The following is a 17,262-nucleotide window of genomic DNA, read 5'->3' as shown; positions in this document are numbered from 1 at the left end:
AAAACTCCAGAAAGATGTATATGTCTCACTCAAGCTTGTGTAATACTATCTAATAGAAATTCCTCCTATCCTTGTCAAACAATGCAGAATTCTAGCACAGTCAGCTCTGAATACCAGCCAAAAAAAGGGAAGTTACCTCCAACAGAATGTAAATTGACAAAAACTGGTGGTGCTTTTTAATCTGTGTCTTTAAAGCCATTAAGTTTTACACTAGTGTAATAATCTATTTGTGGAAAAAATAGTCTTTCAATTCTTATCGACTTTGTGGATATCTGTGACAACAGTCTCATGGTGCACATCACCCTGCATCAGATAAAACCAATGAAGAAACTGAAACATATTTTCTCTCAAATCTCCACAAAGAGTTGGTTTCCAAGAAGTTTGTAAGAGACAAACAGAAAACTCTTCAATCAAACAAACAAGTGCTCTTATCAGGAGGAAACATGAGAAACAGCCTGACCAGATGGTATGTGGTCAGCAGCAGACTCCAGTTAGAACTACAGCATGCAATGCTTGTTCTAAACCTACATTGCATGTAGAATAATTTATATAGGAAGTGGGAGTGAAAAGGATACCACAAAGCTGAAAATCTGGTTGGTGCTCAAGCCATGGTATTTGTGCTCTGCACTACTGCAATGGGCAGAAAATCATTGCTTGCCACAAGTAAGACCAGATGTTGTTACCTCAACCAGACACTGCCACAAGTTGTTTGTCAGAACTGTACAGGCTGAGAAAGTGAGTGGAACTAAAATGACAAGTTTCCTGCATAAGGAGCAACACGTGACAAGTATGCTGGTCACAATGGTGAGGCCACCAACCAAACAGTGACCAGCACCAAGACTGTCCTCAGCAGCCAAGGGGTCAGTACTGCTCCAACAAGCAAATGGACATGGTAAAAGACTACACTTTAAAGGGGATGCAGCACCATTACAGTATGGCAAGGAAAGAGAGAAGAATGTAGACACAGAAATCCTACAATAGAAGTGTTAAGGATGTCCTACTAACACAAACAGACTATTACACACTCTATGTCTTGTCCAAGCTCAGCACTGGGGGAAAACAACTTGTACTTTTAAAAGTCTGTATTATTGGACAGAAGAGTAACTCAAAACAGGAGCTTTAGTAAGAAAAACATTATTTGTTTCTGAGTTTTAACACTTACAGAAAAGAGGACTCAAAATCCATACCTGAAGATAGACACTATTTAGGGAAAATGGGAAGCTTAAACACCTCTCCTGGGGGCCCTCAGCCCAGGGTGAGCAATGCACCTCATGGACAACACCGAGGTTCACACTGCAAAGCCAGACTGCTGTAACACTTTGGAGGGAGGAAGCTGCATGGACTCCTGACTGCAGGTCTCTAGTGTCCTGCAGAAGCAGTGGTTTCCAGAGGACAACCTCATTCACCATGAACAGAGAATGCTATGCTCTCTAATATACCTATCACTTTATCAAAGTATTTAATTACACATATGAGGAGCAACATATACTGCAAAGGGATAAAGAAAAGTAAATCCAGAATTATCCTTTTCAGAGAGGAAGACATTGTGTACTCCATGAACCAAACACCACAAGCTTTCTATGGAGCTGGAAGGTTCTGATGTACAGGGTCTCTTTGTAACTACACTACTAGGAAGTTGTGCCTCAAGATTTATGTGTACATCCTTTGTCCATTTTTAGAATATTTTAACCCAAGATGTAAAACTCTCTGAAAGCTTTTTAGAAATCAAGAATCCTCAGAAGAAAGCCATTTTTTTTTGGTAGATAGGTGACAAAACTTTGTAGACTTGTTGATATCTGCTGTTTTTCTAATTACTTCTCCCCCGCCTCATTGGGATTTTGAAGCAAGCACCTGTTGGTTCTCATTTCACAACATTAGGGATAATCCATTCTTATTCCACTGGAATTCTATTCTAATGGTTTAAATATCAACAGATGCAACAACTCTAACACACTTGCTGTATTAGTGTGCATGTGTTCAATGCATGTCTGTACAAGAGGCAGGCTGGTGCAATGGCCAAAAGCTCACTTTTGCAGGCACATATCAAAGATAAGAATCCTAGGGCAGGAACAGCATTTTCACAGAGCATTTTGATCAAAAAATGAACTATCCCCAAAACCTGGATGTCAATAGGGCAGAATACTGCAGAACTGTAAGAATGCATGTTTTATTAGGGCAGACCCAAAAACAAACACAACTCTTTTGAAAACACCTCTTTTTCCAGCAGCCTGCTTGTACTGTGAGCCCTCAGGGAGCAAAGCCTCATTAAAATGGAAAAGGGCTCAGAGATCAGGAGAGAATAAGTGTGCTGGTCCTACAGTGTGAATGTCAGCCCCCCAGCACAGGGAGAATGAAGAGTGCCCACAGTGCTAAACCAGGAGATGAACTGTTGCACCTAACAGCTGTGGAGAAAGGTTTGACTTCAAAGGAAAATGCAAGCAAATAAACCCTATTCTTCTTTTCCATGTGGAGGACAATTATCCTTCAGAACAGTTAGGGGAGGACCATGCTCTAGCCTGTAATTGTCTCTCGTCTAGTATCAGACAACAAAGGGCTGCTGCCTGCAACAGCAGGGCCTTAGCAAGGGCCTGTGTGACCTCCAGAAATAAATGATGAGCATGCAACACAAAGACTAACATTGAAGTGGGGAAAACATAATTCCCTTCAGAAGGGAACAGGAGAGTGCCTCAACTTCAGGCACATGAATTGAACTTTTAACACATTCTTCAGTTTCCGTTCTGTCCAAACATGAACATTTGGAGGCTCCTCCTTCCCCATCCTTCTTCCCAGCTCAGCCTTCAGCATCTGTCCAAGTGAGTAGACCAAGAAACTTCCATGGGGTCTGCTGGCTGTATCACCAGTCACTCACAATTGCTCTGTGCAATTTTCACAGTCAGAAGCACTGAACAGAACAGACTAATCAGAGGCATGTGTAACAACTGAGCAAGTCCTTGGTCTTTCTAATCCAGTGCTGACCAGTTTTCCATACCTCACAGAAAGGGGAAAGGGAATTCCTGCTGCTGCAACAGCGTACTTAGCTAGTTATGCATGTAAGGAGCACTAAGATCCCACCCAGGGTTATATAACAAGACACTGATTATAGCAATCCAGGCCACAGGGCTGTGGTTTTACCCTGGAAAGGGACAGGCACCAGGGAAACTGGCTGCCTTCTGTTCAGATGGTGGGAAAGACAGTGAAATGGCAAAGCAAGAACTTACCTTCACTCCATCTGACTTCTTGTTCAGCAGGCTTTTGGCAGCTGTGGAGAAAAGCAGAAGCAGATCAGATTTTGGTTTCAAGACTATCTTCTCTCTCTCTCCCCCTGCCCTCAGCTTCCCTCAAAAATGCACAAAACTTCAGAAGGACAACCACCCTGCTAATTCCTCCCTAGCAGCAAGAGACCTGGAAAACAGGACAAGTCACTCATCAAAGTCATCCTGATAGTAGAGGGTCATCTATCCTATCTATTGTTCACCTATTTAGGCAAAATACTACCACTTTCACCACCTCAAGAAGACCAAGTCTGAAATGGTAATTTAGAGTTTTCTGTCATCCCCCAGTCACACACTGTGACCCCACCCAGAAGTGTCAGCAGTTACAGGTGGAAAATAAACCTGTCTAATTTTTGCAACAGGATAAAGGCTGCACCTGTAAGTACAGCCATTCACATAACAGATGTGGTTTATAAAGGGGGTGCTGATAATACAGAAGATTTTTAATTACTGTTATTCACAGTTTCTCTGGGGATAGCTGGATAGCTAAAAGAAAGGGACTGAAAAAGTGCAAATGGCAGCATCTGAAAACTGTTAAAAGGAAGAATGGCAAAAGAGACAGGGAACTAGGGTGAATTTCTTCATTGAAAGAAAGATGCTCTGCTGTGCTCAACGTGAACAACTGGAAGAGCCAATGAAACTGAGAGAATGATAAGCACACACACAGAGCCCACAACAAGTGCCTGGCAGAAGGCATACTTGGGACTGATGAAGGAGCTGCTTCATCTATTACAGCAGAGTGGTACATTAACTGTGACTGCCAGCAGCAAGATCCCATCTTCAACAGATACAAACCATTTCTTGTCTACTTATGAAGAATGTATTCAGTTGTATCAACTTCTGTAAAGAGCATGCAAGACAGCTATTGTACCAACACATGCTGTGGCTCTCCTAAGCACCTAGCTTCTGGGTCTGGGCACCTGGGGTTTAGGTGCAGCAAAGATGAGGCCTAGAGAAAAGGCAAGTCCTAAGACAATGCTGACATGACTGTTGAAATTCCCAAAGGCATACTGACCAACTGCACAGAGTGCTCAGTCTCTCTAGAAACAGCAACATTAGGCTAAAAAGGTTTTTGCAATACTTAATCAACTGTTCAAATTTTATGTCAACCACATTTTCCACTCTGCCTTCTCTACAAGACCCCACAGACATGGATGAACTACACAATATTAGCTGAGTTGGTGCAAATGACTAGAGCATCTCCTCCCAACAAAGAGGTGGCAGCCCATATAAGCTTACTAGAATCTTTGAATTGGTTTCCTAATTTTACTCTCTAATGCAAGTATAAAGCTAGATTACATTTTTGATTTCCTTCTAGCTCTTAGAAGCCAAGAACATTGGAAGAACCTCATGCAGAGGTTTTCTGAATGTGATGTGCCAAAACACAGTGTTCCAATGTGCACACACGAAGGTGGGCAAAGCAACTCATCCACCCTGCAACAGTCTCTTTTCTGAGTGTACACATATTAAAGCATTGCAAGACTGCAAGACAAATAAGTTTTGCCACCTTCAAGACATGACAAAGGCTAGCTTGATTCTACATGCAAGTGAGAAGGAGAACAATGTGACTATGGGGTCAAAAGGGGTCCAGCATTCATACCACACATGCATGAAGGCATCTCACACAACAACTGCTGAAAACAAGAAACTGTTACGGCCTTACAACACTTCAGAAGGAGTAAAGGATTCTGCAATTTAACAAATACGCCAAATGGGACATCCTTGAAGTGGGAAAAAAAAAACCAAAACAAACCACCATCAGAGAAGCAAAATAGTACCACCATATGTTCTGGGAACATCCCAGAGACAAGCAGGGAAGCAACATTTTTCACACTTTCTGCAGTTTTCCCACAACCTCACATTTGTCTTTGTGGACAGAAGACAGCTAAAATCACGTTCTACAACATTAGAGCAAGTTCAGCTCAGAGTCCCTCCATGCAGCCCAGCACAATGTAATGTTGATCCATGTTCCCTGGTGCAGCCTGCCTGTCCAGCCTCCTTCCCTGACTGCACCTCTGCATGGCACACACTGCTCTCCCACTGGCCTGACAGCACCCCAGTACTGTAGAAAGAAACTTTGTTTGTGGTGTATTTGGTTCATGCACCATACTGTGTTTATAAAGAGCTGGAGAGCCCAGGAAATGCATTTCCACACAAAGATGACTCAGACACCTCCGACAACAGGGAAGCATGCAGGTCTACCTACAGATCAACCTGTACAAATTACAAGACACAAGTAAAAAGGTATGCAAGAGGAATTTCTGAACAAGCAACAGACAAGACTTCCTGTAACAATAATCCTTTTAGAAGATAGTCAGTTAAGCAAAGAGACAACAGGAGGGGAATATCCAAAGACACATGCAAGCAGATTCTTTACTGTTCCTGAAACAGTCTTGTACCAATGCTCTAGTCTTCCAGGTGTGAGATGCTAGGAGTAATTTTTTCTATCTTTCCCATTTCCTCTACATGTTAAAGGGATTAAATTCCCTCTTCTCTTAACTTCTAGAATAAAGAAACGTGAAAGCACATGCTGCTAACCCAGTAACTTAAAAACACAATTCTGTTCCTGGCTTAACAAGTCACTCTTCAGCTAAACTCTGAAGAAAAACACAAAAGGCCTCTCCTGCACATACCCCTCCCTCTTCCCAAATCTTTCAGTTCTGGCATCCATAGTAAATAGCCTGGGCTCTGGACCATGCTCCTGGCATAAACACAAATCCCTAATGCTGAACTCATCAGCAATAAACACCAGACACTCTGGATGTACCAGAGCCAAGGGGTGACTGAAGAGGAAATACTCCCTCCAAAGACAGCCACGGATAGTGTCTTCCCCACTGCCAGCCCCACTCCTCTTCCAGAGAGCAACCCTTCATCCAGCCTGTCCTCAACTGCCAAAACTCAATTACATTTCTCACTTCAGTTAAGTTTCCAGAGAATTCTTTTTAGGGATGCAGGAAAAACACTGAGGCTGTTTTTTTTAAGTCTGACTAACTTATGATGCTAGTCTAACAAACAAGCCATGTTCTGGCTTCTAAACACAAGCATTTATATCTGAAGAATTCTGGACTTTACTGAGACTTCATAAAATAAAAATTGTACCATACCAACACAGACTGCCCAATGAAACAGAGCTGCAGCTTGTCATTCTCATATTCTCAGTTCAAAGAAAGTAATATTAACTATTTCTCAACTTGATGTCACTTCTGGGGTCACCACAAAGGAGCCAACAGTCAGTGCACAGTCATAAGAAGCACTTTTGGCTACCATCACACACAATAACCATGAATGCAGTGTCACTTCAAGAATATTTTATTAAGGACAAACACCACAATAAAAATATTCCCAGAGCTTTCCTGAGCCTTAGAGAGAGGAACGTAGAAGTAGAAGAAATTATTCTAATCATTTACATCCACTTTTGATGATAAATTAGACTCTCTGGCTATAGTGATAAGCAATTAAATGCAGTAATGAAATCTGTATCACTCTAGGAAGTTGCAAATGGAAGTTACTAACTGAAATCCACTACTTTGGCAGGTCCACACTGTAGCAGTTGAGCACCATTCACTGAAACCCTTACTGTTTCTTAAGAGATTTAGTAGATACAGAGAAAACACTTAAAAACAACTTAATCTTTCATTAAATGTGACCTCATCTTCTGCTTGGAAAATGTGGTTTCCAGTGATGTTACACTTATTTAGTCAAAGTTCTACAACTACCTTAATCATTTTTTCCCCCTCCATCTTTTCATACCTTTGGATTCCTACCAGGAGATAAAAATTTCTGGTCCTGAATCAATATCTACCTAACATAACACAGTAGAAACTTTACATATATTACACATTTCAGTTAAAGAAAAGAACTCAAATTTCAGCCTGAGTCTAGATATATATGTATATGCACACACACACACATGCACAAAATAGCAAAAATTCAGTTTCACACTTCTGGAAGGGACCTATAACAAGACAGCTAAATATTTCAGTACTACTTCAGTATTTGTATTATTTCCTCTTTCTTGCTCTTTAGTCAGTTAAAAAATTGTCTCTGTACTTGGTACACTAAATATAAACAGGCATATTCAGGCCTTCTTTACTTAGTTAAGAAAGAACTCTGCTCCTCAAATCTGCCTCCAAGTCTCTCTCAACCTCACCTATCTAGCCAAAAACTCAAACCTGCACATTGGAGTGTTAATAAGGATGTGTAAGAGACATGTAACGAATTCCAGTTATTGTCACACTCTACCACAATAGCTCCCTCACAAAACCGACTTGAGCAAGCAGTGACAACCCAGAAGAAAGCTCAACAGTAGTTAAAAATAGAGTTTTCAGGCATAAGGCTTAATTACCTGCAATGTCTGCCTTAGGATCGATTTTGAACACAGGACTTGTGCTGAATCACGTGACAGAAATTAATTTCATAGTGTGAAAGCTTGCTGAACAGCTCCCCAAATTAACAGTTGCAATCCACTTAGGAAAACAGTACTAAGAATTTCACATAGGCCACTTGTAAGTTGTGCATAAAAATCGGCTTACGGAGAAAAGCCACTTCTCAGCATTTTGTGATGCTCCTCCTGGCATCACGGCTGCTCCTAAGAGGGAAACCTGTTTTTTTCCATCCTTTCACTCAGTTATAGTAAGCCTGTTTACAGAGTTTTATCTACATAAATGAGTCCATGCACCCTTAAATATAGCAGGAGTCTTTAAAAACCTTGCCAACTCTCTTCTAGTAATAAATTTACATTTACTTCTCAGATGATTTAGGGGTTTTTTGCACATGATCTAATCAGTTGATTTACTGACTGCACTTCTGTATTCTGTAAGTGAATGCAGATCAGATCAGTGTTTGCTTGGATCATCTGAACATCCAAAGTCCCATGTGAACACCCAAGTAATCCTGTGTATACCCTGGTGTGACCCTAACAATTCTACAGCAAAATTTAGATTGCATTGTTCTCTCTTGCAGCTGAATGAACACTTTACCAGAGTGTGGAGAGAAGCTACAAATCCCTTATTGTAACCAGGTTTCATCTTCCTGACTTATTCTGAAAGGAGTGCAACTGTACCTACTTTTAACAAATACAGCTGGCCTGAGATGCAATCTTCTAAAAAGAACCACAAACAGCCAATATTAAATGGCTGAATATATCATAACTGGGGAAAGGAACCAGATATCCTTTAACTTAACTGGCCTGGGGCAAAAGGCACACAGCAAGCAACAAATGACTCACAAAAGAACAGAAGCTTTTTTTTCTTTGTAAAAAGCAAGAATTTTTGATGAGCTAAAAAGGGAGAGAGAATACTGCTATAGATTCTTTAGGAATACAATTTGTCACAGGCCTATAGAGAGAAAGAGCTCCATACTACAAATGTGACACAGGAGATAGTAATGACAATGAGATTAAAGGCGTCTTCTCATATTTCCTGCAGATAGTACAGTCGTGCCTAATTAATTGATACTGAGGTCACATGAGCCTCTGTTTTCCTCTTTGTTCAAAACATATACTAAAGAAGCTTTTAGGAGACCTCATCCCCAGGCATGAAGAAGCTTCCCTCTCTTCATAAATCTAGCTCCCTGTCTGCTGGGAATGGGATTTTTAAAAATCCACAAAATAGTGTCACCCAATTAGAGAAAAATAAAAAAACCCTTAAGGGCTTTAGGGAAAGAAAGAAATATTATTGCAGAACCCTTCAAGTCTGAGGTCGACCTTAAAGCTCCCACACAAACTTTTAAACTTATTACTTTTAGTTAGCATGCATTAATTCCTTAATTTCAGCAGATGTATCTACTTCAACTAGCTAACTAGAAAACCCAAGTAAATTAAAAAATAATTACAATTTTAAAAAGGCAAGCTCATATTACACATAGTCCTGCAAAGGAAAAAGGAGTAGATGATCTCATCCCTCTAAAAACACATAAAAAGGTAAGAAATTGCTGCTCCTGACAGAGGTTTTGCATCTAAATTCACAACATCTCTCTCTGGACAGTTTTTCATGATTGTCTCATACTTGGAATCACAGTTTATATTCAAAACAGAACCCAGTGACACTGCAAACCCTGCACTCACTATGGGCCACCTAGGATTTCCTTTTCTTCAGCTGTTAACTGAAGTGGATCCAGCAGCTTCAGCCCCTGACACAGAGAAGAATGAGTAGAGCAAGCTTTTTTCTCCTCAGTACTAGCTCAGGGATTAAGTGGATGTACAGGTCACACACCATTAAGGAGAACCCTTCTCTCTGGCATTCCATGTACTCAAAATCATACCCATAAGAGATTTTCTCACCCAAGCACTTCTGCAGCTTCATTAGAAGTGACAACATTCACAGACTAAAATTAATCTAAAACTTCTGTTTATAAAAAAAAAACAACAACCAAGGAACCAAAAAAACCCTGACTATTTCAGAATCATCAATTAAGTGAAATGAAGATGAGCCATGTAAATAGAACAAAAACAGTTCACACCAGCAGAAAGCCCAGGAAAATGTTTAGCTCTGTACAGGCCTGTGGAAGTCCTGTCATTGTGCCATAGCTCCTCAAACAGTTATTTCAGAATCAATCTCAGAAAACAGTATAGAATTTTAAAGTCCTGTAGTAGCACAACTGTGGGACAGATGAATGGATAAAATTACTCTGTCCCTCTAAGGCCAAACTATGAGAAATGCAGAAAAAAGAAATTGCTGTAGTCACAACCAAGAAAAAAATGTTTGGATGTTGGTGAGGGCTGGCCCTTAATTGTAGCATAATTTCACATAATTAGGTTTTTTTTACATCACCATACAGAAGGTGATTCTTCAGAAGATGAACCATACTGCCTTGAGTTCACAGAAGAATGTATGCATGAATGTGCACTTTGCGTGCTGGGATGATCATTTCACAGAGGTTTTCATTCCAATTACAAGTTTATTGTAACAACATCCAGAATATAAGTATTGGTATCCACCATTAGTAAATGGCCAGATGAAATCAATACACTTCCATCATCACATAATCCACATAGCAGACTTCCACTTGAAAGCAGCTGTAATCAGGTGCAATAAAAATCTGACTCATGCATTCAATGACTGCTCTTTTAAAAGAGAAAGAAAGTTACAAAGACGGTAAAGAAAACAAAGATCCCATAAACCAAAAGCACTTAAAAATAGAGGTTTTCCACCCAAATGAAAATGAACACAGATAAGACTGCGTCACCTAGGTGTGCTGAGCCAAGACAGCAATCTTCCAAAAAGCATGGATTTACATGTTGAGATTTGCATTTTCAGTAAATGCACTACGTAATGCAGTTGGGTGGGAGCCAGACTACCAGCTATTAAATTTAAAAGGATGAAAACCACTTCTGAGACGCCAAGAAGGAAAACTAATAGCCAGACACTTCAGACCCATTTTTGATGAGTCAAAGTAATACAATACCCAAATACCTCCTGTCCCTATTCTCAACAATATTACTTCCCTGTCCCTGTCCCAAGTCTGAAGGAAACACTCCTACCTAACAAGAGCTCTTCACTCCTGGTTTATGATGGGAAAGCTAATCATATAACTTAGAATTTCTCACAAGTAATTTGCTAATAAAATAACATGAGACAATTATGGAAGCTGACTTGACTTCTGTTTTGTACCAGACTACAATACCATGTGCTCCTCTCCAAACAAATCATTTCCTATTTCACACTGGTCACCAGCTCAGGCAAAGTGACCACCATTACACCATGATGAACTGAAACCATGTTTCCTCCCCTCCTACTTGACCCCAAAATGGTTAAAATATTCTCCAGCTCACTCACACAAAACACAACCAAGGAAGGGATGGAGCATTGAGGACTTACCTGAAAAATTCCGAGACACAAGCATCGTTGTGAGGATTGCACCCTGTGAGGAAGACAAAGCAGGGATAACAGAAAGTGCCACTTGAGAAAGAGGCTGGGCTGACCCATGGAGGACACAATGCATCAGTTACCAATGCAGACATATACCACTGGTAGCCTGAAGACCCCCAGTGTATCCAAGCTTCCCACGTGTGCCTCTTAGGCCCTACACGGGACCACTGACAGTCCTGCCTTTCTAGAGCAGTAGCTAGATGCCAGGCAGGATAGCCTAGGAAATCTGAAAGGGCACTAAGAATTAAACACATAGCTGCTTCCTAGATTTCACACAGCCGAGAGCTGCTTTGTGCATAGGCCAGAGGCTTTGCCCCAGCTGCAGGCAACTGATAACACCAGTACTGGAAGGTGCAGAGTGTTCAGAACTAAAGGTCCCAGAACTACCTGCTCTATTTCAACTCATTGGCAGAAACTAGAAGGGATGAATATGTAGCAGAGGAAGCATGGGGAGCTTAGATCTTGGAGAAAGAAACTACCCTGCTCCTCAGTACACTACTCCAGTGCCCTGTACTGGAGGATCACATTAGGTACTTCTCTAACACTGTGCTAGTCATGAAAAAAATTATTGCTGCTAGGAAGGCACTAACCTCAAATTCAGAGAACTAAAATCAAACCTAAAGTGAATTAAAATGTACTTACCTTTAGCTTCCTTCTAGCATTGAACTTTCTCAAGCATTCCACAGTCTCCTGCCTGTGCATCATTGATGCAACAGTGGATCGTTGCTGAAAAACAGGAACAGCAGAAGATCAAGAACATACCCATAGAAATCAGCCAGGGAAGCTCATTCCATTTGCACACAATCAACACATTCAGGCTGGCATGGCCAAGCCTCTCACCACTGCACGGATGCAAAGCACTGGTTCATAACCTGAGCACTTTCATCAAGACACATTAAATCAAGATGGGCTATGACAGGACTGCACCCAAGAAACTGATGACTGAGGTAAGGGTGAGAATCAGTGCTCCCTGCCTTTCAGGCACACACAAGATTTAAGATAGTATGAAGACAAAGCCAAATGAACAAGCACACCCATGGGGAACTGAGTTAGAGGCACTACAGAAAAGACCTGGGCTGCATTAGTTACAGTTTGAAAGGGAAATTTCAAGCAGTAAGGGAATACTTGTGAGCAGCAGCCTTCCTGGACATGGCAATCCCCTGAATGTAAGAGGTTGACTAGCAGAGGCCTTGGCATCTTTGTATCAGTATTGCAGAAACAGATTCTCAGCATGTAAGAGAAAAGATAATGTATTTATATTGTACCAATGGAAAAAATGAGCATAATCTCTATGCAGTGATGCACATCTATCATCCAAAGCAGACTGGGATGCCATCAGCTGCAAAAAGACAAAAGACAACTTCCCAGAAGTGTTGCAGCCACTTAGACCACAAGAGGAAATCAGAGACTGTTACTGCCAAGCATTCAGAACACATGAGGAAGCCAGGACTGATGCCAAAGTAGCTGTTGCTCTTGCATAGAACCACAAGCCTGAATTCCCTTTATGAGGAGAGTGGGTGAATTTCTAACCTAGCAGATAAGTGTGAACAAAGTCTCCACTAACTTTCTCTTGCTTGGAAAAAATTCTGCAATACCCAGAAGAACTGTAAACTGTGTGTATATTCAGCTAGTTTCATGGGAAGTCTCTGCTTTGATCCTATTGTCAAAGCTGGTCACCTATTGCAGTACACATGGCAGTGTGTGGGGAGAATGTAGCCAAAGTGTCGTCAAACAGCTCTGGTGGTCACTGTTCCTCCATCCTCTTCAGGAGAGACAGTGATGTCCAGTTGTTCAATGTGTGCTTACAAGAATCAGGACACATACTTCAGAAGTTCAGTGATGCTAAGACACTCAGTGTCTCAGATAAACTTTTAAACTTTTTCAGATTTCCTACAACATTTACTTTAGAGGAGCCATACATATCCAGAAAAAAAACAGATGTTGTGCACACAGGGACTGCAAAGCAAAGGGAAACAACAGCCTTGACAGGAGGCAGTTTCAGTGAGCAGCTGATATGGCTGGGAAGTGAAATCAGACTCTCCCTAGCTCAGAGGAGGAAAGCTGCCACAGGGAGTGGGCTATCATAATACAACTTTGGCTACAGGCATTGGGAGGAAAGTTTAATACACAGGAACTTGATTATAAGCATGCAAGGAGGAAAAAAAAAAGATATGCAGTCTCAGCTAGTGTGAAGTTTTGACTTCCAACGAACTTGCATCATTTTACAGCAGATGCTCCTGTTAGACAGATGTTCACATAATTAACTTTAAATTGCGATCTGTTGATTTGTGGTACAAGGACACCACCACCACAGTTTCTCAAGAACAAATGAGCAAAGGAGCACACTAGACCCATCCCAGAAGTATACTGTGGTATTACCAGAGCATCTGGTAAGACTTAGGTCAAACTATTTCATCCTGCAGAGATAAAAGTGCATCACTGCTGCCCTCCCCTACACCCACACCCAGCTGTGTTCTGGGATTTCCTTGCCAACTTTGCAAAAGATGAAAAATACTTATGTGTGAGGTCTGGCAAGGCAGAAACTACATACACAGAACAGCAAAAGATTTTTTGCTGATTTCAAGCTTACAGCCAGTTAAGATGCAACATAGCAGAAATGTCCCATATATTGCCAAGGTGCTATGCCATAAACTGAAGCAGAGATTAAGAACAAAATGGTCCTAACATTTTTGTCTGATGCCAAACTCCATTTGACATTTTAGGATGCTATGGATTGGAAAAGATGTGGGGAAAAAACCAGAAACTGTGGGCACTGACAAAATTCTAAAAGCATAAGGGATTTTTTTTTTACTAATGTGGAAATAAAGCACCACAACATGACAAAGCTGGCTTGTTGAAGGTCAGTATAAAAAAAAAAATTCTTAAATATTTGAAATATATTGAGTCCTTCAAGTCTTCCTGGCATGTGCATTCAAGGCAAACCTGTAGTAAGGAGAACACTTACACAGACCCATGGGTGTTTGAGAGCCTGGTCAGCCGTGATGCGCTTCGCTGGGTTTATTGTCAGCATCTGGTTGATCAAATTCTTGGCTTCGGGAGTCACAGTGTCCCACTCAGGTGATGGGAACTAAAAGAGGAAGAAGGAACAGATGATGAACTGAATAGAAATATCTTCTACTAGCAGAAGAGATTCTCCCCTGCTACACAGCTAAATTGCAGCCTTTGCCCTTTTGATACCAGGGCTAACACATTTGCAAAACCCACCAATTTTTGTGAAAACTCACACTGAACAAAAATCATCCAGAATCCAACAAATGAATGGTACCAGACAGCAGGACACACCTGTACCATTCACCAGACATAAGTAAGAAGATTAAGAGTTTAAAAGCCTTTTAGGAATCACTCAGACCTTTGAATTTCTTTCACACTCAACAGTTTAAAAAGTCAAGTCACAGACCTTTTTAACTGAGCTCTTACATGAAAAACACAGGCATTATCTTTTTTTACCCCACCTGTCTCTTTCTACAGCATGCTAAAAGCTCTAACAGCTTATGAAAAATCACAAACAGTTAACTACAGCAAAACTGCATGAAAGCAAAACCCACTAACAGGGAACATCCCATCAGGTACACTTTTCCCACCATAAAACACAATATCCTGGAACAATACCAGTCACTTGGGTGTAGCAACCCACCAGCAAGCTGTTAGCAACCACCTACCATACCAAGATCTTTACTTGGGGGGCAAGAGAGATGTAACAGTGGATGGGAATACAGAAGCATGAAAACAAAGAAAAGAATTTTAAGTATTTCAGCTGCTGATCACCCATGAGGGGTAACTGCTTTCTGCTATAATTCTAGCAATGATAAAGATGAGGTATTTACACCATCCTGTAAAGGCTTGCATGTGGTGTGGATGACAGCATGCTGAGATTAAATCCTATGAATCTACTGTACAAATACAGGTGAACTTCAGAACACAAATATGCTGTTGGGGTGAAGCTCTCTGTCTTTAAGTGAGAGAAAAAAATGGATTTATCCTGAAAACATTTCCTTACAGTACTACATCATTTAGAAAAAGTTCATTCCATCTTTTTTTCTCATGTTTTTTTATCGCTTTACTCAGTTGGGTCATAACAATACACCTGCCATATTTGATTTGCATATAATCTCATTTCTGCATTCGCAGGCATCACTAAGGCATTAAACAATTAAGCATTGCACGAGGATACTCAAAAATCATGATACTGAAGTTTCAAGCAAGGATAGTTTTCCCACACCTGAACTCTGAAGTGTTCATGGTAATGTCTTGCAAAACCCCTACTCAACACAAAGTTAAAAAAATCACTGTTTTTACTGTTGCCACTTACTGTCTGGTCAAGGGAGAACAACAGACTGGTCATGTGCCTACAGGCCCCTTGGTGCTGGGTAAGCACACCAGGAACAGATGTATCAGTAAAATGCAATAGTTTTCTATCAGGCAAAATGAGGGGAGAATCTAGTGATATTTGTTCACTATAGATAAGAATTCAAAAAAATAGATAGGTAAGAAGGAATCAGACACTTCACTCTTCATGATTAACAGAAAGAGGTATTGAATCCCTGAAGTGCTTTGAAAATCCCCATTGATATAATTAGTGCAAAAATGCTTCAAATATGAACAAGCAACACAAAAACTGGAGGAGCAGCAAGGCAAGAGAAGAACACAAGTCCATTTAAGACTATCAAGTACAAAGATATCACTTTGCTTTCACTCAGGAAAGCCACAGAGCCAGGACATAGGCAGACTTGTGTTCTCACCAGTACAGCTGCTCTCATGGTCTCAAGCACAGAAGCTGGGAGGTAACCGGCAGGAGTCCAGGCAGAGCCCTCACCTTTTGGGGTTTTATTTTTGTTTAATACAAACCACAAGACAGCCTACAAAAAGAACTCCCCAACTTCCTCTTGGTATTCATACCCACAGGTTTTGAGCTAGGATTTCCAGGAGTTCCTTCTTCTCTCTCAAGTCTCTCCTTACATGGAAGAATTTACGTCAAACATTAAAGCTGTGGTACTCAAACTACATTTTATTCCACCTTTGCTTCCCTCAGTACTAACCTCCTTGCTATTCCTCTTTCAGACACTTTTTACACCTCAGTTTTGCCATGCTCTAAGAAGTTTTCCATGATCTGCTTGGCTTTTTACCAGAGCCTCCGACCTAATCCACCATGTTGATCCCCACCACAAAGCCACCCCTCCAATGGTCCCCCACCATTCAGTCTTCGCAGTGGGCTCCATGCTTTCCATGGACTATGGCACAGAGGAGCAAAAGACCATAACTGAAGCTATTATACTACAGAATACATCCCCATACTTTTGATTAGGCCTTGACAAAGACAAGCTTCTTCATTCTATCTTCATTCTACTCCACTGACAGTATCAGCATTACTAGAAGACACCATTTCCCACCCTCTGCATTTCCCTAACAAGTATCAATGTTCTAGTGCCCACTGTGATGCTTTCCCTTCATATCCCCTCAGCAGCCCCAGACAGGACTGTATCCCAGGCAGTGAAGACAACGAGGTGTACGAGCACATCAAAGGTCACTTTGCACAGAAGCTTGGGCCTGCTGCAGGACGCCAGGTAAGATAATGCCATGTTTTGGATGGCTTCTACACCCATGCAGGTACTCAGCAAGAAAGTGCCCTTACGTCATAGGCTCCGGCTTTGATCTGCTGATAGAGTTTGTGCTGATCTTCATCCCAAAAGGGAGGGTACCCCACTAGTAATATGTACAGAATCACTCCTGGGAGGGAGAGACACAGATACACTATGGTTAGGCTAATATGCCATTTATTCCTTCAGCCCCTCTTCCTTCCCTTTTGACAGTCCCCAAGGCAATGATTGCTTTATATATTCATTTGCCATCATACTTAGCCTTCTGAGATAGCAAAACACAATACAAATCTGTCATCTGCTAGACCTCACCCTGGCCCTTCATGTTCAGCTCTTAACGTCAGTGTCAGGAGCTAGAACGAGCTGCATAATTCCTTCTACCCTCCTCTGACTACCATGACTGGTGAGCCACAACTCCCAGCTGCTCTCAGAGTAAGATGAAGCCACATCTCTTAAGGTTCCTGGGCAGCAAGGGACGTTTTAGGAAGGACTCTGTTTTTAGATGCT

The 17,262-nt window shown here is 41.3% G+C and overlaps 1 protein-coding gene across 28 annotated transcripts in view; it reads right to left on the bottom strand.

Moving 5' to 3' along the window:
• CAMK2G (calcium/calmodulin dependent protein kinase II gamma) overlaps positions 1-17,262 on the bottom strand; it is a 241,591-nt gene that overhangs the window by 25,678 nt on the left and 198,651 nt on the right. For 27 of the 28 annotated variants that reach the window (XM_064430432.1, XM_064430436.1, XM_064430440.1 and 24 more), the window contains 5 exons: positions 16,791-16,885; positions 14,106-14,228; positions 11,783-11,866; positions 11,090-11,132; positions 3,219-3,259 (listed from right to left, as the gene is read on the bottom strand). In XM_064430432.1, the coding sequence (XP_064286502.1) occupies positions 3,219-3,259; positions 11,090-11,132; positions 11,783-11,866; positions 14,106-14,228; positions 16,791-16,885 (386 nt within the window). The remainder of the gene's footprint in view (positions 1-3,218; positions 3,260-11,089; positions 11,133-11,782; positions 11,867-14,105; positions 14,229-16,790; positions 16,886-17,262) is intronic. The other variant, XM_064430451.1, reaches the window with a different exon arrangement.

This window comes from Passer domesticus, chromosome 8 (genome assembly GCF_036417665.1).
Source record: "Passer domesticus isolate bPasDom1 chromosome 8, bPasDom1.hap1, whole genome shotgun sequence".
Classification (NCBI taxonomy): Eukaryota; Metazoa; Chordata; class Aves; order Passeriformes; family Passeridae; genus Passer; species Passer domesticus.
Note: the sequence above shows the minus strand (reverse complement) of the source record. Positions and strands in the feature narration are given on the sequence as shown.